Genomic DNA, 24,824 nt, shown 5'->3' with positions numbered 1-24,824 from the left:
TATAGTTGGAAAGTGAGGTCGTTAATGAAATGGGGGATATTCAGCTGGCTTTTTTTATTTCTACTAAATGGCTTACGATAAATTATTTCCATTCATTTTCCCAACACTTAAATAAAGTAGAATCACATAAACATTCTACAGAAATTTCTTGTTTGATGCCAATTTTGTCTTTTAACAATTGCTTTTAGCCTCGTCGTTTTAAAACGAACAATTGCCGAAAGAATTTTCAAAACGTTATGCCTGACTTGAATAAATCTACAGTGTTATCGCTTGCTATCAGTTTATGTTAGTCGCCTAGAATTTTGATACTACTACAAAGTGGATTTCAAAATCCTCAAATGATTAGGGGAACAAACAAACAAGCATCAGGCGAACCAAAATAAAGTGTTGAAACAGTATTATTTAGATGCTACGAGAGATTCGACATAATTAACAAATCTATTTACTAGAGCAATATTTTCGTCTCCATTTCAAAGATTAAAAGATTGATGTAGCTCTTTGATCGACTTGGAATCACTAGGGGATTTTTTATTAAAACAATGTGTGATAAGCACGGAAGAGGAAATTTCCACACGCTCGCAGAAGTTCATGAGGAAATAATCTAGAGCAATTTCATGAATATTTACAATAATGTCCGGGTTTAAAGCGCGCTGTCATTGGTTAAAGGAGCGTTTTTATTTGAGTAAAAAACATGGAGCTGCTATGCTATCTGCCAATTGCTATCGGCCATCTTCCGAAAAGATTAGGGAAAACACTTGACAAAGTCTCGTGTTTCCCCACTACACTTCTTTCGTGCTCTAATTGCCTCCTGCGCGCTTTACAATAAGGCTAAGACCCGAGACCTCGAAAGGAAGACCTCGAAAAGTAAAAGCTTGAAAACTTATCGCTAAACTGTCACTGACTTTTCTTGACGCATAAAGCCAACTAATCCCAAATAGGAGAGCTGACCACATTACCTTTGTAAGTTTTCCAGGTCACAACAGGGTAATTAGGGATATATCAAGTGTTTTGATAACGTAAGCTAGCCACCTTAAAGAGTTTTAAATCTGACGTTTCGAGCGTTAGCCCCTTTTGTCAGCACGAATCTTCGTCAGTTAGCCATTTGTCATTCGCTCAGACGCAGGGCTAACGCTCGAAACGTCAGCTTTAAAACTATTACAGTGGCCAGTTTACGTTATTAATTAGGTTGATAACACTAAATTACCCTTTAATACTATCCCACCGACGCAGCACCACAGATTCTTTAGGAACTATGATCCTACGTCCCAGTCTGATGTTGGATTGTTCCAGAGCTTTACGTTTAAGGACTTTCAATCACTTTGAGTGAATGTCTTGCGATTAATTTGATATTCGAATTTTGAATTCCTTTCACGTTTTCTAGTTACCTCTAACATAACTTGATATCTGTATGAATTCGTAAGATGCTTAAATCCTTCTAACACTAACCTAGTTAATAAATTATACATAAGCCTCTTCACGTAAAGGCTGTGTTTCACTCTAATAAAGGAAAAATTCAAGTGGTTAATAATTTAACGGCAAATACAGTCTCTATCGTGTTGTAGAACGCTTTTAAATCGCAGTAGTCGATGAATTCCAAGTTGTAGACCTCGTTTAGCAGTTATGACGGAGGCAACTCGTTTCCAGTTACCACTCTGATGGACTCCAACTTTACGTCTGCGGCCGGAGTACTTAAGAGCATTGGACACGAGTCTTCCCGGCTTGTACCATGCGTAGATCTGCCATGACAGAAATTACCACGTGATCACTTATGCTGATAGAATTAATCAATGAAGGAGATTGCACATCTTTAACTGTGTGTTATTTCTAACAATTTCGTCAAATAAATGATCGATTAAGAAAGATGTTTTTTTCCGTCTTGTCACGAGCGTGGGACAAAGAAAAAATTATGAGTCCCCAGTTCCCATGAGGAATCCATGTATCTGCATTGAAAATTTGATACCTTTGTGTCTTAGCTTACAAAATCTTACTATTTTAATTACCATTATAATCAATAGGCTCTGATAGGGCCTGAGTAACCCCTCAAGCTGTATTCGACTTGTAACTGCAGCCTATTATCATAGTCACCTTTGAGGTCGATAACTTTTTTTATTTTCTCCTTCTGGTTTGCTTCTCCTTCATCTGCGGTTGATCTCAACCCGAGTTTATTGGCATCTTCATGGAAGAGTAACTTACCAAAATGAGGCTTTTTGTTACCTTAAATGGGAGAAAAATTCAAAATCACAAGCAAAATAAAAAAAAGAAAAACCGCCTAGACCTGATAGCATAGATCACCAGATAATAAGAGCATAAAAAATTCACTGCCTCTTTGTCTGTTTTACCTCTCTAGAGACTTTTTTTCACATGATCGCTAAACACAAATTCCTCTCAATCTTTTCGGACACAAAACAGTTTAGGCTAATGTATTCATGAATCGCGTCTATAAACTTAGCTATGCAAAGAGACTACATAACAAAAGTTTTGGAAACTGTACCTCGTTTTGAATGAAGGAACACATTAACTCCATTGCAAAGTTTCTCCACAGCACGTCTCTGGCTAAACGTTCTCGCAGGTCTGGGAAATTCTGGAAACAACATGCGGTAATTGAGAGCGAGGGCTGTCGCTAGGATACTTCCTGTCACATGGGCATGAGGTAACTCGCTTAAGGAATAGTGATCACCAGGACAAGTTAGCACTGTGGTACCTCCGTCCACCAATTGGCCCCACACTTCTTCAGCGGCCTCGTTTGAGCGAAGCCTGGAGAGAGGCGGGTGTCTAGGCTCTCAAGGAAAGTGAGAGGACCTCTGTACGAATCTAAGAATGAAGAAAAAAAGGGAGTAAGTAGGATTTCCCTTCTTTGACTGTCATCTCCCACACTCACGATAGCGCTGTTAATCTCCTACGTTACGTGATATTCTATAGGTCGATTGTCTTTGAGGTTTGGGCATAGCTGATTCCAAGTGCACCAAGCGGTCTAAGGGGGCTGGTGTAACTTACCACAAATAATCCAGAATAACACTCACATATTGCACATTTTCCAAAGGGCTCACTCTGGCTTACTCTTTGCGTAAACCCATCGCCCTCAGGGATACACTGCAAGTGCTAATTCAGGTTTCAGCGGTGTAAAGCGTTCCATTCCCGGGCCCAGTTGTACGAAGGCCGATTAGCGCTAACCCAGGCGTAAATTTTAATCCAGGTTTCTTTATTCCTTTGTTCAAAAGCCTTCTAGAGGCAAATTTCCCTTTTCTCGTTAGAACATCCAGTGATGAAATTGCAAGCAAAAAGATTTGAACTGCATTTCTTTTAAAGCTTTCAGACCTAAAACCAAATTTTAGACTATCCTGGGTTATTTAAACTCATCTGTGAACAACCCAGGCCTGGATAAGATGCTTGCTGCGTACATTTCTTTAGGTTTGATCAGTGAGCAGTTTGCCAGCACATAAAATACTATTGGATTGAAGGTAAATGAGAACAATGCATCTCCTTTGGAATGAAAGGCTTTAAGCTCAGTTGATTTACCTCGGTTCGTGTCACTGTAAGGTGTCATTAAAATGGTCCTTACCTCAGGAGGTCCCCATTCATTGTGTGTTTTACTAGCAAAAATTTGGTCCTTTTGAAGAGACTCAAGAAGAGTCCTTAGATTGTAAGAAACTATCCCCTCTCCAAGCTCCTTTTCTCTAGTTCATTATGATCCAGTCTTGATTGTGACCTCTCGTCAGCTGTTGGTATTCATCCGAAGTCATCTTTAGAGTATCAAGAGCCAGTTTTTTTAGAAGTTTTCAAACTGAATCTGCAAGTTTAAAATTTATTTGTGTTTTCATTTGAACATCTGCACAAGTCCCCGTTTCCCAGTTTATAAAGAACTGTTCGAATAATTTTTATAACTCATAGATAAAGATAAACAACTAATTAGAGATCGTAATGTACGGAGACCAAAGGGCTCTCCATTTTAGTTGGTTTGTATTTCTTTGAATAGCATCTTGCAAGATAGATTGCCACGTTGTTGGATCACCGCAACGAGATGTGACTCTCGGTTAGATTGTTGATAATTTAATTTGCACAAAGACATCAAGTGCTTCGTCCTCAGTTAACTGTTTGCGATGCAATATCTTCTGATTTCAAAGAATTGCTTTATCTTTAGTGTAAAGAAATTCATTTTCAAGGGTGACAGGAAGAGGTTCTTAAATGATTTACCTGCTTAAAAAGCATTTTCTCCTCACTTGAGAATATCGGAACATTTTCATAAAATGACACGGTGGCTTTTTCCATTTGCTTGGATCAAATTAACAGAAATTAAAGATTTCCCTAAATGTTCCTATTGTATTCATTGTTGATGTTCTTTTTTCCTAGATTGTTTTTTGGGTTCCTAAACTCACCTTAATACGCCGAAGTTGTTGCGAGGTTCTGTTCATCTTGCGTGGAGCCAGTCTAGGCTGACTACCCGCGTTAGTGGAGACCAGAAATGTATCAATCATAGCCACAAACTCCACCCTTTGATTCTGTTCTATCAACAGAGAGGCCATTTCGTAAGCAAGAAGCCCCCCGTAGAATATCCACCGAGAAAGTATGGTCCGTGTCGCTGTTCCCTCATGATCATCTGTACATATTGTCTGGCAAGCTCACGCACTCCACCCCAGTTCCCTTGCTGACGACTGTGGGGTCAGTAAAGCCCAGGGCATAAAAAGAAACCAAGTCCTGAAAAGAGAAATAAACATCACTGAACTGATACACAATTTTTGATACAAAATTGCGGCACAAAGAAGAACAAAAGAAAGGTAGAATTGGCTAATTAGAAATTGGCCTTTAATGCTCCGAGGACTTATTCCCTTAACTGCGTTTATGAAGTTAACGGTGAAAACTTAAGCCAGGCGTAGTGGCAATTCACGGTTATACTGATATCCACAGACGGTGAGTGGGTGGTATTAGTAATATTCTGCTGGTTATTTACCTGTCCTTGAAACCCGCTAGAGATTGGAACCAAACTTAAGGCATAACGATGCGACGGGTGGACGCAGAAAAACTTGACAGCTGCGCCAGTGGGAGTGTACAGGCGGTACAACTTGTATTTGATTTCTTGAAACGTCACCAGAAATAGAAGAGTTTGCATCTGTTTGCAGAGACTCACTTTGCCGGCTCTCGCTGTACTCTGGTTGTTTGCTTGCAGGCTCTTGTTTTGTTGTTTGTCCACCAAGCTTTACAATAATGTCTTTGGCCATCTTAAGTGAAGTGGTATCGGGCTGCATAAAGTAGAAAACCTGAACAAGAACCTCTTTTAGAATTTTTGTTTGTTCCTTCAGTCCAAATATGATGAAGAGTTACTAGAAAATGATCTCCGTTACAAATTGCAGTATTAAGCTGGCTTTTGTTGTTGTTGTTTGTTTGTTTGTTGTTGAAAATTCGCAACTAGTACTTCTTGTTTAGGTCTATTTTGGGAGACCACTTTCTCGTTATAGCATAGATTTTTGGTCGGTCATTCTTCTGATAAAAATGAATCAAAATAATTGTTTTAATTTAATTAAATTGTTGTCTGTCCATAAACTATTTTCTTGTCTTTGTTTGCCGTAAAATGGCGGCATCCATTGTTCTCAAAGCATGCCCTGATAATCAACATCATAAATTTGAATTTAATAGATAAGGCCAGTGGTTTATTAGGGTCTCTTCATGGCTTCTCAGTTATGGTGAGCCTTACCAGTGTTCTCGTACCTTTTTTCCCGTTACAGCCTTTACACGGTAATCAAAAATTACATCTATCGATCTTACTATTTAAGATTCATGGGCGACCTACCTCAAAAGACCACCTGCAGATTTGATTCAAGCTGCATTTTCAAGGTCAGGGCGGCAGTAGAGTCTACCCCGTAGCTGTACAAGCTTTTGTTTAAGTCGGTTTCAGAAGGTGAGGAAATTCCGGTCCATTCTGTGACTAAGGTGGCAACGTACTCATTCACAAGTTCAGCCCTCTTTTCTGCATCTTTCTCGAGAATAATACGTTGTGCTAGAGACTCTGTTGAACCGATCTGGCTTTCAGAGCCACTGATTTCAGCAGTTATTTCCAAGAGACGACGGCTCTTCCTTAGTCCTGTATTACTTTTTATGAATCGAGGCCAGTCTGCGTCAAACAGGGAGATCTGGCAGCGACCTGGATCTTCCATCAGTACTTTTGCCATGTGTTTTAACTCCTGCACAAATGGCAAAGATTGGTTTCCGCCCATTGTACTTATGGATCAATACAGCTAATGTCATATTGTGGCTTGGGGCGAGCCAATGCAAATACAATTCTCAATAAGCTCAAATGTGAGAGTACTTGAGTACCTCCGCACGAAATTAATATTTTATGGTCAATACCATCTAGTCATACTTGGTACGGTGACTCTCTAGGTGTACGTGGGATTTTTTTGACTCCTACAATTGGCCATACTAAATGTAAAACGGACAAGGATTTTAGGAAATATAGCTACGGCAACTGATCGGGATAAACTTAGACATGCCGTTACATTAAAGATGCAGCAGTTGTTGTTAACAATTTACCTGAAGTTGCTTAAAGGTCTTTGAAGACTATTTTTAAGAATATGATGATTCTCAGAGTTCTTTCTATAGTTTCTTGTAATACTTAAGTGAAATTTCAATTTACCTTCTTTGGCATTTATAAAGCCCAATCCCGCCATTGTCAGTAATTTAGCGACACCTGCTTCTCGCTCCATTACTCCTGCCCCACTGATTGGTCCCCAGTTAATAGCCAGTCCCTGGAAGACCCAGCACATGTCTCCGGTACTGAGCCAGTGAATCTTGGAAGGCATTGCAGGCAGAGTACGACGATTGGCCCATATTGCCAACAATTGAAGCCATGGATGAAAACATCACGAAAAAATCTAGATCCATCGACAAGCTCATTTGGTGAAGCAGAAACGAACCTATAATTCGATGAAAGAAATGTGAGTCGATAGTTTGATTGATAGGTGAATAATAATGTTGATAATAAAGGTATGATGATAATTGTAATACAATGTTTTAATCGTAGCTTACCTTTGATCTTAGGGCCCATAACCTCATGCAAGCTCTCAAACGTCAGATCTTTGATGAATTCGTCTCTAACGGACCATAGCAGTGTGAACGATTCCGGCCACAGCTGGAAGAGAGTTTTATCTGTTCTTGTAGTGAAGTCATTTGGTCAGAGTTTGATATGTCAGCCTGTGAATTGAAATAAAGGAGTTTAAGAATTGTGCTACACTCTCCGCTCCTGTTCAAAAGCATAATAAAGAACTAACTTTCATCTTACAACCAGTACATATTCAATCTGTCAGTTTTTCTTTTAAAGACAACCATTGCATTAAACAATTGCTTTTGTGGTATCTTTCTTAAGAGCTGATTTGAAATAAAATGTAGTCTTCATTGCGTACCCCCTCTTCAAAAAAATACTCCCACTCAATATCGAAACAAGTTTTTAGCTGAGAAATTTCAAACTCAGGCCAAATTCATTTGCATACAAACTTCGACTATTGCAGGAACTTGGCTGATAACTTACCCGAAAGGTGTGGATTTTCGCACCAGTCTTCCTCTCAAGCTGTCGTATTTCAAGTAATTTGGCATTAGAAGGCTTAGAGCGACCATTAAGTCCTATTGATTTCGCTCCATTCTCTGCCATCCAAGAAGCTACTTCGAATCCAAATCCTCTCATCCCTCCTGCTATCAAGTACGTCTATTTCCTTTTAAACCACACCCATCTAATCCTCGCGAAAGTATGGGATGCCCTGCAGACTGTTCTCGTCAAATAAACCAAATGAATAAATAACTATTGGCATTGCTGCAACTGACTTTATTTGTGGTCGCCAATTCTGTTGGGTGAATTGATGCATTTGAAACTTTGATGGAAGCGCTCAAGTCCAAAGACGTAATTTCCATCTCCTGAAGTTTTTCAATGGTTCCTTTGCTATTCAGTATCTTCATACTTTCTGAGCTGAGTCTCTCGTATACCAAAGGAGTCAGAAAAACATCTGCGATGTCGTCTCTCTCATATTTAACGTTAACGTTTTTCCATGAAAAACTATGTCTCCATGAAAACTACTACTAAGAATAGTAACTTTTCCTCCGCTTTTAATAGACTGAACGCTTTTTTGAAGAGCATTTGGAGGAGGTGGGTAGAGGAAAACCACTTCGTCAAACGGTTCAGTAGAATCATCATTAAGACTCTGAGAGCTCTGGGCCATCACAAAATCTACCTCCAGCTCCAGAAGATGGCCCTTGTAGACACTTCGCAAGTGTCGGAAACGGTGCAAAATACTTTAAAACCCAATGCTTTTGCAAGAACAACAGCTGCGAGCCCCATGATCCCTCGGCTTCTTGAATCAGAACTTTCTGATTTTCTTTACCCGGTCCTACTGCCTGGAGGGCTTTTAAGGCTATGGCTAGGCAAGGAGGAAGGAATGTAGCTTGTTCTGTCGTCATCATGATTGGTTTTGGAAATACGTTGCTGGCTTGGATGCAAATAGATCGGGAAACTCGTCCAGACGGAATGACTCCACACACTTCATCCCCAACTTTGAAACTGTGTTTTGTTCTCCCCTGGTAGATGTGTTACTTTCCCAACCACGAATACGCAATCTTTTGGTTTGGTTATGGCACTCAGGTTTTCAGATGGTATCCAGCAATGCAGCACCTCCAAAGTGAGTTCGGACTGCGAAGGCTTTGAGACACTCTGGTCACGAAGGCAGATTTTTCCAGAACAAGGCATAGTTGATATGCAAAACGAATTCCTCTGTTCACTTTTGCTGTCATTTACAGTTTTCTTGTCATGCACGTTTGCTCTGATAAGGCGATTTATAAACCGTTTGCCATCTCTGAAAGCCACCTCGTCTTCTTTCCTGTCGCACACAATTTCACTTACCAACAATCCACATCAGACATGTTCTTCTTGGAGCAAAGGTCAACAGCTGTGACCCTTACATTAAATTCCTCGCGGTTGGCGGTCCTTCGAAGACCCCAAACTGTGGAACCCCATGGAATTGACGTTGCCCTCAGAAGACTTGTTACAGGAATCCAAAGTCTGAGTAGACTCAGTACGAAGAATAAGCGTGGATCCGAACCCCCTTTTTCAAGAAGGAGCTGAAGTAAGAAAAACCAGCTACTGAAGGCGAGTTGTTCAGCTTGATTAATGACTTCGAAGCTATCTGGCAGAAAAGTCGTTTCAATAGGCCCACAATTGACGACCTTTAGGCTGGAATTGCTTGGTACAATGTTCGAGAACGCAGCCTGTATTGATTCTCGTGTTTCGTTGTTGTAGAATCTGTCACTTGGTGGGTCATTGTGATAACATTGACGTTTTCTTTCTCAAGTTTTGTTACTAAGGAATCTGAAAAGTTGGAGGAGTCCTTTAGGACGATGCAAAATCATGTTTTGGGCATTTTCTTGCTGTCTTTCTAGGTTTTCTTCCTTCCACTGTACTTCATAGGCAAGATCGGCAAATGCAAGTTGACGTGGTGAACTTGTTAACTCTGCTATGCGAAACTCAAACATGGAAAGCAAAACTTTTCCAGACGGACTCAGAAGCCTGACATCAAATCTCCCGAACTCATTTACATCCGCGGTAACGTGACAATACATTTGGCTGGTAGTGGGGACTCGGTTTTCGTGTGATGCTCTTGAAGCCCACCGGCACAATTGACTTGTCTTCCACTGAAGAACTTCCAAGGGGAACAAAGCAGGACTGAAGACACGCATCTAAAATTGAAGGGTGGATCACAAAGCTTCCTCTGTCTGATTGAATATCCGGTGATTCACTAATGTCTAGCAAACAAAGTCCTTCGTTGTTGCCATGCCAGATCTGTTTGATGAGAGAAAAGTTGGGCCCATACTTAAATCCAAAATTCTCTGTTACCTGTTTGAAGCGAACCATCGGCATTTTCTCCTGGTGATCCATCAGAGTTCTTACTGCCGGGGAAATTCCATCGGGAGCTGTTTGCCGGAGAAGAACAACAGAAAGCCTTTATTAAAACTTTATGTCCATGAATTACTATGTGTTTGGGATCAGTTTATTACCAATTTAGTATAGGAAATAATAGATCGCTTGACACCTCCATGAACGCTTCTTTTAAGATTCTATCTCTGATCCTTGGACAAAAATAAATGAGACAAATGCGTAACTTGACCATGGCTCCCTAAAATCAAATCTAATCCCATAACATTACTAACGGTACAACTTATAATCTGGATTTATCATTATTTGTTTCGTAGATTTGATCCTTTGATCAGTCAGGGTTTTCTCTCAATACGAATAATGAAAAAAAAAGACTTCCCCCAACCTTAATAAATCCCCCTACTTTAAAATAGAGAAGAGAGAATAAAAATACCTTCACAACCGCACGTCTCTTGTCTGTGTATAAGATCGATTGATGTATTTCCACTACTTAGTTTAATTTCAGACTGATCATCTTGAAACACTTGTGATGTGGAACGTGGCTTCGTTAACTCTGTCGCTCTTCATAAGACGCAACCTCAGCAAGCGAACCTACCACATAAAATTAATATTGAAGTGATACTAAACTTGTAGCAACACATAGCAATTTATGAGGAGATAATTTTGTATCGAATGGAGACCTCTTGCTTATAGCTGTTCACTAGAAGAAAAACTATATATTTTTTTCAAGTGGGTTGACGATTAACTATGAAAGCTATCACAATTTACGACGTTGTCATAAGAATCTCAGTTTTGACTAATTGTAATCCCTAGGCTTCTGTGTCCTTTCCATTAAGCAGGATTATATTTCGTCCTCTCGTCTCACTCAAGTCGCGTGTAATAATACGTACGTCGAAGCATAATTGGTTATTCAATCCTGCACTGATTATGTTCAAATACCTGTGTATCTGGCAAGGTGAGGAGACTAGAGAGCTTCACATCGCGTAGTTCTAAACCAGTAACATCTACAAACTTGTCTTTCAGCATGGCAAAGGCCATCTCTAGGTAAGCAGCTCCAGGCATCACGGTACCCTCCCTGAATCAGGGCATGGTCCTTAAGAATTGGAAAACGATGAAGGTCGATCTCAGTTTCCCAGCAATATAGGCCTGAATAGGGGTCGGTCATTTTCACCTGTCCTAGGTAAGGATGTGCCGGCCTTTTTGAGGTCCTTTCACAACTTATAGGAGGGATAATCTCTTGGGGTGAACGCTCCCTATACCAAAAGCTCTTCTCCTGCCATGGGTAGCTAATCGATCGAACAAACTTAGATGATAGAGTTCCTTGAACGCATTTCCAGTCTATAGGGAATCCTAGTGTGTACAACGTACATACAGTTGTTTGCATAAAACTCTTATGTTGATCTGAGACAGGTACTCTTTTCCGAGGAAGTGTTGCCACGACAATTGGCATTTCTTCGTCTTTAAGATTTTCCTGAAGAGCAATCTGTTTGACGTAGTGGGCAAGAATAGGCTGTGTACTGATCTCAATTATCTGCCTGTAATCATCTCTCAAAAGGTTCTTAGTTGCTGGATAAAACTGGACGGTGCAGCGTATATTTTGCCACCAATAATCTCTGTCGAACTTTTTACCGGAAAGAAGATCACCTTTGACAGTTGAGTACATCGGAATCTTAGATAGTTGAGGCTTAAGCTTGATACTTTTCATGGCTGCCTGGAAAGGTTTCTTTATAACTTCCATATGTGAGCTATGAAATGCTCGTTTTGTCCCAAGAACACGCCAAAATGTACCTGGAGAATGGGTTTTCAAGTGCTCACCAAGGGCTTCAATTGATTGAGAATCACCAGACACAGTAACGCTTTTCGCATCATTGACTGCGGCGATGTTAAGTGTAGTGCTCAACCTTAGTTCTGTCAGTAACGAACTGGCGTTCTCCTCAGACATTCCTAGAGCAGCCATACCACCATTATTAGGACAGCTTTCTTGTAAGGTGGAACGAATAATTACCAGTTCTACCGCCTCTTTGACTGTTATTGTCCCGGAAATGCAGGCTGCTGCAAACTCTCCCAGACTGTGGCCAACGACAGCAGAAGGAAATATTCTCCAAGACATCATTAAACGCGCTGTCGCATACTGCACAGCAAATGTTGCTGGCTGGGCGATGCAGCTTTCTGAGATTCTTGATTTTCCTTCTGGAGCTAGAAGCTCGTCTATGAGTGACCATGTTACCCCTAAGGCTTTAACTTCATTGCTTACGGTCAGAATAGCCTCTCTGAAGACTCTCTCTGTTTCCATTAATTGTCTTCCCATTGCATACCATTGAGAACCCTGTCCACCGAACATGAAAACTATTTTGGAATCACGGGAGTCTACCTCACCATATACTACCGACTTATTCCATCCTGGGGAGTCTTCAGCATAGTCCGCTAAGTACTTGGAGGCTTCACCAGTCGAACTAAAGGCAACTGCAAGGCGGTGGGGATATTGACTACGACGTTCATTTAAAGAGTAGCACATGTCTGCGACCAAATTTTCATCTCGGCCATCAATATGATCTCTGAGCCATTCAGAATAGTAGTGCGCCATTTTCTGAAGAGCTTCCTTCGACCGTGCGGAGAAAGTGAGAACGTGGTTTAAACGTTTGATACTTTCTTCTTGCAGGCTCCTGTGTGGGGTGACTTCTCGAAGGATAACGTGTACGTTTGATCCACCGTAACCAAATGAGTTTACCGCCCCTGTTCGTGGTTTTCCATTTTGTGTGCTCCAGGGCTCACTGGTTTGTTGAACAACAAGGCCCTTGTCTTCTAATTTAAGCTTGGGATTCAGTACATGCACATTAACAGTTGGAACTAGCCTCTTGTTCTTTATCATTAGAGCGACTTTTATCAGCCCAGCAAGACCAGAGGTTGATTCAGTATGATTTAGGTTTGATTTTACCGAGCCTACTCGTAGCTTTCGTTTTAGGTTTCCATTTCTTTTAGTGTAAGTATCAGCTATGGAGGTGACCTCAACTACATCTCCAATTGCAGTGCCAGTACCATGAGCTTCGAAGTAATCCACATCCTCTGGAGCCAGTCCTGACTGTTCTAATACCATTCTGGATAACTGCGCTTGCATCTTTGCACTCGGAGCAGTCATCGGCACAGCATTTTGCCCGTCATTATTCATACCACAAGCAATGATTTCGCAATATTGATCATCTTTATCGCTAGAAGCTGCACTCGAAAGTTTCAAAATAAACTGCTGCAAAACCTTCCCCCCGTCCATAACCATCACCAGAAGCATCAAAACTTTTGCAACGCCCGTCAGGCGCTAAGAGGCCGGCGATACTCGATACCATCTGCATAGCATGGTTGAGAACAATATTCGGTGCACAAACGACAGCTATATCACAGTCTCCACTATAGAGGTTATCGCAGGCTAGTTTAAGTGCAGTTAATGATGAGGAGCACGCAGTGTCAACAGCAATACTTGGTCCTGTTAGGTTTAGGCAGAAGGATACTCTATTGGCAATAATGGATGCCGTCAAACCCGTCGACGAAAACTGGTCAATATTACTATAGTTTGATGGATCTGTTATAAGAGCCCCATATTCAAGATTCATCACACCAACGAAAACTCCAGTTTTACACCGCTGAAGGTCTTCCAGGAGCAATCCAGCATCTTCAATGGCCTCGTACACAACTTGAAGAAGTATTCTTTGCTGAGGGTCCATTCCACGAGCCTCTTGATTTGAAATACCAAAGAATTTGTTATCAAAGTTTTGTATTTCCTTCAGGTAGGAACCACTCACGGCACAAAGGCGTCCACTTACAAAGCGTTTGGGGTGATAGAGTCTAAAGAATGCTTCCGCCTCCGCTCTGTTTTGAGGGAATACATCGATCGAACTTTTTCCCTGCTCTAACAAAGTCCAAAATCGATCCTTATCGCTTGCCCCAGGAAATCTGCAACCGATACCAACGATGGAAATGCCGGGGCGTTTAGAGTTTTGTTGTTTTGCATGATCATCTAGTGAATGCAAGGATATGCCGCCTAATTTGTTACTTTGTTCAGGTAGGACATTATAGTTATTCTGATAAATCACGTTGTCCAGGAAATGGAGAAATAGAACTATGATTGGTGGTGAAATAACGAAGGCGTGCATCAGTCCTAAAAGCAAGACCACCGGGACGACTCGATGAAAAATCTCCGATAAAAAGGGATAAATAAACCCTAATGACATAGAACCAGACAACGCAATGAGGCCCGCAACTAACACAGAATACCAAACGGAGTTTAGTGCTTCAATCATGCGATCTCGCACAGTTTGTTCTGCTGGAATACAAATGCATGGCTACTTGAAAATTGAAGTTTAAAGAAAGAACAACTGTGACCATGAGCACGATGAATGAAATTTGGTTCAGAAAAATCTTCCAAAGAGCCATGATGGCTGCAGTTTCTAGCACGAGAGCGCAGAATGTTATGGCCAGGTAGGCGCCGATTCTGAAACTTGCACTTGAAAGCATAGAGATGATGAATGTTAAGGCGATAGAAATGCCGAGCACAAGGACTGTTTCTTTCTCTAGCCAAAAATATCATCCAGTTCCAAAAAGGAATTTGAAAATACAATGGGATTTAGGGAGTGCACTGTCGCCAAATCTTTTCTCAGTTTCTCGAGGACTGTTCTATCTTCACGATATCGGTCATGCAACCCAATTCGTAGATGAAAACGAGATGCCAAATGCGAGGGCTGAGCATTTGATTTTTTAAAACCAAATCGTGACGAAAATACATGTTATGGGACTCATTAAGGAAGGCTTCCAAACAGTTGTGGAAATCGAAATCTGAGCAGTTTCTATCTTTAGTCTTCGCATATTGGCGTAAGGCTGTCATCCAGCATCGAGGTCTTCCTTCACTGTATGCAGCCTCTCCTAGCATTTTGCAAGTACTAATAACTTCGTTTTGTACGCTATTCTTGGAATAGTCCACTGTATCTGGAAAAACGATGGTTGTGTCAGTTTCTTTGCCAAAAAACTTTCTTTGTTCTTCTCTAAATTTCTCAAAATTGTCATTTTGGTGAAGTGAATCTGTACTTTTCGTTCTTTCGAGAGGCTGTAAGGCAGATACCACACACATTATTATAATTCCGACCAGTACGACAAGCGATAGAGCTTTACCAGCAACTGAAGTCAATTTTTTGCCAGAACTTTCGAAATATTTTGCAGCCTTTGTGCTGATCTCTTTCGCAATTCTCCAAGATTGGGTAACGCTGACTTCGTATTACGACACCACAAACGGGACGTTTTTAGCTCTCTCATCCTCCTCTCAAAGCACATTAATAAAGTTATTGTTCCTATGAATGAAGCAGCCGAGAGAACTATAAACGCTATAACAGTCATCGAGAAGAAATTGGAAATAACGTCAAAGGAAGACTTGACTGACACTCCTAGAATAATAGCTCCACATAATGCCCAGGATGCAGAGAGAAAACCTGTCCTTGTCACACAGCTACTGACACGATGTTCAAGTGATGGTAGGCGATGTCGTTCCCACTCCCTTAAGATGAGAACTACGTCTGAAGTTGCTTTGCCAAAAAGTAGAAAGGGAATAAATAATGAAGAGGGGAATAGTGTGGTACATGTCATAGAAATGACGCCTGTTGCGCAAATTAACGGCAAGAAAACTGACGAAATCACCAGGATTATTGTTGCCAGGAAGCTCAGAGTGACAGAAGAAAGGTATGGTGACAATGAAGACCAGAGTTACCACTATCAAAGCCGACACGAGCAATGGTAGGAGTTCTGGTTTGAGCATGTTTTTCAAGGCTTCTTCTCTCGTATTAGCGGTTTTGAAGGTAGTCGATACACATTTCAGGCTACTTTCTAAGGACGAGAGGACACTACCAAACCTTGTTTCAAAAATTGAGACTTCCTGGTCTTTCAGCAACGTTGGTTGTCTTCCTAATAAAGTAAATGATTTTAGAGCCTCTGCCATAGCAGTAAATGGAGCTGTCTTGGATTGAAACTTTAGATTACTGAAAATTTGACTGGAAGAAGAATTAAATGTTTGTCCGGTGGATAGGACTATGGTAGGGTCTTTCAGCTCGCGGTACAGAATTGACGAAACGTGGCTTAGATTTTCGAAGCGACCACCAGTTAGTTCGAAAGGACCACTGATAACACATTCTTGTTTAGTGATGCTTATCCCTTTTTTAGAAGGGATTCGCTTAAAACACAATTCTTTGTAGCCACTTATGTTCAGTACAGCTTGGTGCACACGTAAGGCATCGTCTAAGCAACCTTCACTTAAAATATTCTGACCGCGTCTAGGAATCATGATGACCTGCTCTTGGCGCGCATCCAGAAGAGGAAAGAGTCTTGCTGAACTATGTAGGTCTTGCCTGGATTGGCTGTTTTTGGCTATGAAACGCTCTAAAGAGTCGTGCCCGGTACGAAGTCGAATAAATCCCAGGCAACTTCCGAAAATTACTATGAGCCACACTAGGAAGATTACAGATGATCGTCGCGAGAGAAAAAGTCCGAACCTTTCTAACGCTTTCTCGTAGGAAGCGAGGATTCGATAGGAAATGATTTTTCTTCCTCTTATTAATGCTCCACAGCCCAGGCCTTGCTTGCCAAATTTCACATTACTGTTAACAAAATATAAAAATAAGCATGGTGATTCTATGATTTTCTGTTAACAGCAAAAACCCAACCGGTTTACGCAATAGTGACAGGAAGGTGGCGGCTGTACGCAGCCTACAGTGACGTTCCATTAGCTACTAACGATGAAATAGGTGATCTCCTAACTTTTCAAATTGAAGGGGTAATTACGAACAATGATGATTTAACTCACTAAGTCACTTTCGCCGTTTTAAATCATACTTTGGCTTTGGAAGAGCTACGTGGCCATTTGCACGCCTTTCGCAATGTTTTTAATCTTCGATTCACAAATCTTTATTCCATTTTGTTTGACTCCTACTATTTGGTAGTTGTTTGCTCTTAAATACCATCAAAAGACAAATTAAAAAATGTTAGATAAACCATTGAGATCATTTTGTAAGTTTTCTGAGAAGAAGTTCGATCTCTTTTTCGGAGCTGCTCTGAGTCACTCTGTTGCTAATTGTTTGATTCAGTGACAAACAGTTCATGACTGACGGTGCTTCAATGCTGAAAATATCGCGCCATGAATAGAAAAAAAACATGGCTATCAAGATAATAGGGAAAAAGTTTAATTGTATGATGGAATTACAGCAGTTTCGTGTCTGGTTTGCAACCAGTCTTTTCTGATGAAAAAAATAAAGTGAAAATGATTAACAAACCAGCTTTCATTTCCTTTACTTTTATATGAACAAAAATTGGTATTTTTCTTAAAGATTTAGGACCATTTTGTCATAAATAATCGTCCCAATCTGTATAATTATGGGCTCGCCTTAATAAGGTTAACTGTTGACCTGGTCCTATTGTTTAGCTCAGCGAGAGTATTGCGACTAACGTTAAGCTCATGTTTCAAATGACAACGTCTTTAGTTATTTCTCTCTACAATATGGACATCCTTGATATCATTTAAACTAGATTCCTTCAAATTTTACATTGCCATTTGATTGACTTAGACTAGATTCCTCAGCAACCTTTATGCGTCACTAGTAAAACCTTTTTGTTTGCCGGCTTAGTAGTCAGTTGTTGTTGATCCTTTAATTATTGAACTTTGAAAAGCTTGTTTTGATTTGCTGGGATTTAAATGACTTTCTTGGGCACGTCATATTGTTTGTTGGGTTAAACATCGAGCTCGGTAAAAAAAAAAAAAAGCATTTCAGACAGTACAAGCAAAATTAAGCGCTTCAGGCTCGAATATAGAACGCCTGCGAATCAACACGAAGAAAAGGATATGAGAAATAGTTTATTAATACAGCTATTCACCGCTTGCAAGCTGGTTTTTCAACGCATGAACTGACATGAATAAAAAGCATTACATAAGAACAATAAGTAACTTAAAGCTGTCAAAAGAGTGCAAAACACAGTCAAAGCTATCGCAGGGAATGACTTAAAAAACGCCGAGTCAAACTTTGTTAAAAGTAGTGCTTTATAAGTAAAAGATCAACGACCTAGATTCTTCCGTAAGACTCACCAATATTATCTACCTCTCAGGAAGTCTTCATATCTAGTTTTGTCAGTCAAAAAAAAAAAAAAAACCCTGACATAAGATAACATATTGTGTGAAGGAAACGTAAAACTTTGTTTTAACGTCTCTTAGGACAGAGGGTGACATAATACGACTCTCTTTGTGGAGGTCCCGTGTTGTTTATTTTATTGACATTGCGTTTTCTAGTTAAATCAGTCCAGATCCGGCAATCTCGCATCAATAATATCACAAATATAGGCGAACGTTCCCTTACAACAATTCTCTTCTCTAAAACGGCTTTAGGAATTGTCACCTTATTCTCGAAAGGGACACCAACTATTTGAATGCGTTCATATAGAAACGGAGCAACGCGTTATCATTATGATAATTTTTTAAAGAGCTTTGCAAAGTTTGTCGACTGTTTTCGTAATGATTTTGCGGTAGCTTTTGTTGCGCAAATTCAGAAACTTGATAAAGAAACTCGAGTGTCTCTCGATCACCCCTCTACATTTAAAGATGGCTCTGTTTTGAAAAAGTAAGAGTCATATCTGTACTTACCCATATCTAGAAGCGTTTTCGCCGTTCTCTTGCTCCGAAATAGCATCCATGTCTAAGGTATAAGATCCAATACGATGATCGTTTTCCCTTTTAGCTCATCAGCCTGCCAGATGATAGGAATGTCAGAGCATCACGCAATTGGCTTACATATATAATGTGCGATGTCGCTCAACGATATCTATAACAACAGCGAAAATCATTATGGTGTATCAGTAATAAAACCACTAAGTAAATGGTCGTTTTCTGTTACGTCATTCAGTTAAAGGACAAGTGCTTACGTTTCTGCCCTCACGTGAAGACTCTAAGTTGCATTCGAAGTTTTCTCGACAAACTTCTATTAATTAATAACTTTTGTAATGATTACAATGAAATCTTTCTGGGAATTCGAGACAAAGGGCATCTGACATTGGAGTAGCCTTACCAGGAATGCCACATGTTCACGTAACGAAATACCGAGGAAGAAAGTGCACTATTCCAAACTGGTTTTGAAAGGATCGGTAGAAATTCCAGTCACGTTTCAAGAAAAGTTAATTTCAAATATCCTTTGAATTTACAGAACGTCCTTCAGTTTCTGTGTGGGATGGAAGATTCCTTGCGTCAGAGCGGAATCGGCGCATAGACAACACAAATAGCACTCGAAGACCAAATTAGATTCTCTGGCCCTCTGATATCATTAAGATTCATTGATGTTAGGACTCTTCCAGAAGACCGATGGTAACAGATGGAAAATTCCCTGTTTTGCTAAAATGCGTCCAAAAAAACTGCCTGAAAAAATTTTTCCTCAAAGAAAAGCGACATGTATGCATGACTGCTTTTTCTCTATAAGATAGACATCAAGACCTCTATAAACATTGCATAAAGAGATTAATTCCTGATCGTTGTATTGTTTGGTTGAAAAAAACCGCAAAGATTGACACTTGGTTGGGTCGAAACAGGAACAGTAAAAAGATGCGGAAAGTTATACAACTCATTCAACAAATGCGAACAATTCAGTTTCGGAGGCGTTATTGAGAACAATGCCCCTTCCTCTGAAACTTATAGGAACTTGTTTTAAATATTTTTAATGATTGCAGATATGTGATCTCTGACGGTAACAGTCAGACTATTTCAAGAGAAATATCGTAATTTGTCATAAATTGAGTTTCTATAACAACTTTCGTTCTATTTGAAAACATACCGTTAGAACTGACCATTCTAGAAAATTGGACGGAAGACCGTCATCACCTGAGGAGAAGACTATTTTTGGAGATTGGACGTATATGCCAACCCTGACTGCGTGCGTAAACTTTCTTAGTATGGTCTACAGCATTGAGATAAACGTAGATTTTGATATTGGAATTCTCTCCGTGGTTTTTAAGTACGCGAGTGAAGTAGACTGTTACTAGTGAATGTACGTCACCTTCTTTCGAGTCTTTACCCTCAGCGAGTTCAAACAACGAAACATTTTACTTTGGTACATTAAATTAATGGATATAGATGAATAAATTTAGTAAAGGCAGACACTGATCGGAACTTCAAAAAATTACTACTATAATTTCAAGATTAAAGAACCCTGAGTATAGTCACGTTAACCTTCAGCACATTTGATGATTTATGGTTCATGCGCAGAACGTGTAAACTCGTTGCAAATCCTTTCTTTACCATACTAAATTCTCAGCTGATTAAGTTTCTTTTCTATCACACTACCATCAGCGGCAGACTGTAACTTTATTTCAGGATTAATTTCAGCGTAAGGGTAATTTTACAGGCCAGAGATTGTAATTATCGCAATCTATCAGTTTACAGTCAAAACTGAATCGCTCGTCTGCTATCAAGGTGAATGATGTCTTCAACCCTTTCACTCCCACGATCTATTTAGTAATTCTCCTTTCTGTCTGCCACATAACTTTTGTAATGTTAGTTCGGAGAATGTATGATCGGATCAACTTATAATTCCCCTAATTGATATTTTTCTTCATTTTCATAAGTTCTCTCCTCGATATTATATTGAAATTGTAAGGGAAAATTTGTCTTAATCATTCATAGGAGTTAAAGGGTTAATCTTCTGCATCAATGCTCGTTTCTTTTAAACGGTTTTGCGGATTCTAATGAAAAGTGTCTATGACACGAAACTTTTTGCGTATTTATTAGCTTATTTTGAAGAAAAATTTCAAAAAAATTAAAAATCGATTTTAAAAGTAAACTAAGCTAAAGTAACCTAAAGAGTAACTTACGCTTGAAGCTAATGTAACCTAAGTTAAGTACAACACGCGTGCTAAATGGGAACAATTTCTGGCTGCCAAATTATCCTTAGTATTCCCTATTTTTGGGCAGATTTGATGATGAGATTTTCCTCGGTGTCGGCATGCGTTTTCTAAATTAAGAGTCAAGCGATTTTCGATCAATGAAACCACTTATATTGGACGCAACTGTCGAATACTTTGCGATTCCGTGCTAAAGACATCGCCAGACCATGTAAACAAAGCATTATGGCCGCTTCTGCTCAAACGAAGCGAATTATCGCGAGGTAATTGTTTTATAGTGACAGGCTTGGCAACCCTCTACCTTTTGTCTATCATGGAGTCTAAGGAATGTTTGAATTTGCTGAAGGAAGTTTGAGAAAGAAAAAAAGAAAAACAAGGTTGGCAATGGAATCCTGTCAAACATCGGTCCTACCTTTCAAATGGTTTATCCTTCGTCTTAGACGCAGTCACAACTTTGCAAAAAGATATCTTGAACATAATCAACTTTTCTGTTCCGTTGTGACGAGATTTACTCGGTACTCTGATACATAGATTTGGGTCAAGGTTCTTTATAAGTTTATATTCCTAAGTTTGAGTCCGCCACTTCCTGTTTTCATAGAAAGAAGAAAAATCTCCCGTAAATTCAACAAACGTAGGTCAGATTACTGTAGTTGAAGACCTAAACAAATACTCCTGTCAATCATGCTTTGCTGATAACATTTGCGTCTTGTGGACCCAATTCGATAGAGGCAACAACTGAGCAAAATTAAAAGCACTTATAATTAGGCCACCCACTTATTATTGCCGGAGGAATCCCAGTTATTTCAGAATGTCTGAGCTGGCCTTCAGACTTGATTCAGAACACGGAAATTGTTTTACTGAATTGCTTGCGTCAAATACTTTTCGGTTTCCTTTGAGCGTCATACGACATTGAAATTCAACGTCCTTTAGTCTAAGGGTCTACAAAAATGAATTTTTTGTTTATTTGAATTGTGTTGAAAAGTTACGTCATGGTAACGCCTAGTCTAAATCTTTCAGGCCTGTCTTCTTCCTCCCTTCTTAGCCACGCTCATTCCTTACTTTCTAAGCGTCAGAAGCTTCATTATCAGGTTCTCTATTTTTAAGGTCATCAAAGCTGAAATATCTGCATAAAATTTTCGATTACAAAAAGAATCATTATCTGTCAGAGGCAGACTGTTTTTTGGTGAGGGAGGTTCAAAAAGGTCACCAGCACTCGATTTACCGCTTTACAGCCTCGAAAGCGGTTAAAATGCAAGCGTTAGGGGGTCGATAATATGGAGTATTGTCGAGTTAAACGTTTTTAAAATTATTGATGGCCTATCCTGAACAAATTGTTTCACTTTTGTACAGCATTGTAAAATCCATACATTTCAAACGTCCATCTCTCTTCTCTTAACTGGCTGGCACTGCTTTAAAGTCACAAATAAACCGTTTTCATGGTGGAATATAAAGGCGATTGGTGGTCTATATACACTTATAGGAAAAAATCAATAATTGGCGAACTTTACGTTAGTAAGGAAGCCTTTCTTTAGATCAAAATACCAATGAAACCAATTACATTGGACGGAACGGCGAGTTATGGGTTTTGAACACTTTTGCAATTTCAGGGTTCGTTGCTGCCATCCCTCCATTAAAGCATTCACAAAATGTTTGCTTCGTCGCAAGAAACATTTACATACCTTTACGCATATGTGATGAGTTAGAAGAATTACCTATTAACACATTAAGACTAACCTCGAAATTCTCCGAAGCTAATCTTTTCAGACATTCTCATTTCACTTGACAATGGCGATGTTGTACAATGCGCGCAAGCTTCCACCTCATGCAAGATTATTCAAAGTGTACTTTTCTGTTTAAAATAATTTGTGACGAGAATTACTAGGTACTCTGAGATATGGATTTGAGTCAAGGTTCTTTATAAGTTTCTATTCTTACCTTTGAGTCCACTACCTCCTGTTTTCATAGAAAAGAAGGAATTCACCAAACGTAGGCCAGAGTACCGTTACCGAAGACCTAAACACATTTTCCTGAAATTGAAGTCAGTTATGCTTTCGTGGATACCCTTGTGCGTCTTGTAGAAACCATTTTAAAAACAAAAAATGTTCATTTCTGATGAATGCAGCCAATGGTTGCATATTCGGTCCGCGCGAATTTTAATTTAAAGCACAAACAACGCTGTGCTCGTTTTGCCTTTATTTTAAACATGACGCCAACCTTTTAGTCTATCTTTGTTTGTCGTTTACAACAAACGTGCCGGCGTACAAAGAATATCACCCAAGGGAATCTTTTAGAACAAAAAAGAAAATGAACATGGGCAACGAGGGATGGAAAATAAATTCAGAAATACAAATCAACACCCCTAGGCTACGTCTAACTTTTATTCATCAATAATTTCGATACTTAACACGTACTGTCTGATTTGGGTTGAAAAAGAGCGTGCTCCTGGTGAGAGTATATGAGCATAGAACTGTAGCTAAAGCTATCACACCATCTGCCAAAATTGTACTACATGTCCGACCTTTTCCGGGACTTCTTTCTAGCTTTTCTTTCGTTAATTGAAGTGAAATTTCGGAACAAGCGAGCAAAGGTTTGCAAAAATGCCAGGCGGCCGTAGTATTTAGGTTATCTGTAAACGTGAGCAGAGAGCAAAAAATCCTCAAAGATAAAACAATAATAGACAGTCCGAGTTTTTAGCGGTTTTCACGCTCAGTTAGGACTGCAAGTTTATGTACGGTAATTAAAAATCAACACACAGCATAACACTTGTATAAGTATATAAAAGTTTCATTTTCAAAAACGAAACAGGAATGATGAAAAAATATAACCTGTTCATAACTGGTTAAAAAATCTCATACTAATCATGACGGTGTCAGAGTGCGAGCTGCGGATCGGCTGAGAGTCTCTTCTAAAACTAAGAGCTTGGTCTGATACCTTTCTTGATGCACTTTTTTGTGTTCTTTTTGCCACATTTTTGACGTCCTCTGTGATCTATTACTGAAACAGACGCACGGCAACTGTTGGAATCTATTTGTTAAATATCAACTTTGATGGTTTTTTGAATTTTGATGGTTTGACATCTTTGACAGCTTTAGTCTGGTACAGCAACTCAGATTATTTGAACCATTCTAACAGGGATTCTGATTGGCTTATTGTAGTGTGCTTTATGAGAGTATAGGAGCATGCTGACGGACACTGTTGTTCCGCTTATGAAATAAAATTTGTCTTGTTTAACGGATTCTTTATTGTAAAACAAAATAGAGAAGCCTTGACTGTGCTCTTGTTCTATTGTAAAGCACTTAGGAAGCGGTCTCGAGCAACTCAAAAAGTAGGGAGAAAACGCTCGGCTACGTATAGTGTTTCCCCCTACACTTCTTTCGTGCTCTAGCCGCTTCCTAAGTGCTTCACAACAAACAAGAGCACAGTCACGGGCTTGGTGTAGGCTTCCTCTAGTTGTTAACTCAGGGATCGAAGATTTTTCAAAGTCCGGACCAAAAAGCATGTTTGCGGATTTGTCTAAAGGAAAAAATAGAACAAAACGACATGAACATGGGGCAACGAGGAATGGCAAATAAATTCAGAAACTACAACTACCACCGAGGATCGGTCTAATTTTCATCATGTACTTCACAACCCGATAATTGCAGGAAAGGACTTCATGGGAACACTTAAACGTGTTTCGAGTGGATTGAAAAATTACACGTTGCAGAAACAATTTTTTTTTTCAAAGGAAGCGGTGGTCAAATAAGTCCAGTTACTTTAATGTGGAATATTGCAGCTTAATTCATATTTTTATATTGTTTTACGGTTCTACTTATGGCTGCACACCTTTGGTATGTATAACAATAGCAATATTGTGAGGAGTGATTAGATTCTGATTGATGTTGTTCGGCTTAATAGCTGAAACAACCAAAAGTGTATCCTTAATGTCTAGAACCTTCGATAGAGGAAACAACTGAGCAAAAAGCATAGAAGAAGGCCACCCACTTATTATTGCGGGGGAATCCGAGTTATTTCAGAATTT

General features: G+C 39.7%; 1 protein-coding gene across 1 annotated transcript; it reads right to left on the bottom strand.

Annotated features, from left to right (window-relative positions):
* Window positions 1–1,324: 1,324 nt before the first annotated feature.
* On the bottom strand, window positions 1,325–18,684 carry LOC131793578 (phenolphthiocerol/phthiocerol polyketide synthase subunit C). Its single transcript, XM_066172752.1, is given in 41 exon segments — window positions 1,325–1,606; window positions 1,608–1,718; window positions 1,720–1,736; window positions 2,086–2,214; window positions 2,492–2,755; window positions 2,758–2,811; window positions 3,532–3,677; window positions 3,679–3,781; window positions 4,370–4,546; window positions 4,549–4,636; window positions 4,639–4,692; window positions 4,946–5,047; window positions 5,049–5,264; window positions 5,796–6,170; window positions 6,395–6,396; window positions 6,626–6,737; window positions 6,739–6,905; window positions 7,018–7,087; window positions 7,089–7,130; window positions 7,132–7,182; window positions 7,517–7,692; window positions 7,695–8,016; window positions 8,019–8,227; window positions 8,230–8,316; window positions 8,319–8,529; window positions 8,531–8,880; window positions 8,883–9,293; window positions 9,296–9,374; window positions 9,376–9,615; window positions 9,617–9,942; window positions 10,338–10,422; window positions 10,424–10,495; window positions 10,844–10,975; window positions 10,977–13,139; window positions 13,141–14,233; window positions 14,235–14,469; window positions 14,472–14,654; window positions 14,657–15,079; window positions 15,082–15,622; window positions 15,624–16,530; window positions 18,561–18,684. Coding segments are annotated over 41 exon segments (10,668 nt in total). The 5' UTR covers window positions 18,611–18,684; the 3' UTR covers window positions 1,325–1,513.
* Window positions 18,685–24,824: the final 6,140 nt, after the last annotated feature.

Source organism: Pocillopora verrucosa, chromosome 9 (assembly GCF_036669915.1).
Source record: "Pocillopora verrucosa isolate sample1 chromosome 9, ASM3666991v2, whole genome shotgun sequence".
In the NCBI taxonomy this organism is placed as follows: domain Eukaryota; kingdom Metazoa; phylum Cnidaria; class Anthozoa; order Scleractinia; family Pocilloporidae; genus Pocillopora; species Pocillopora verrucosa.
Note: the sequence above shows the minus strand (reverse complement) of the source record. Positions and strands in the feature narration are given on the sequence as shown.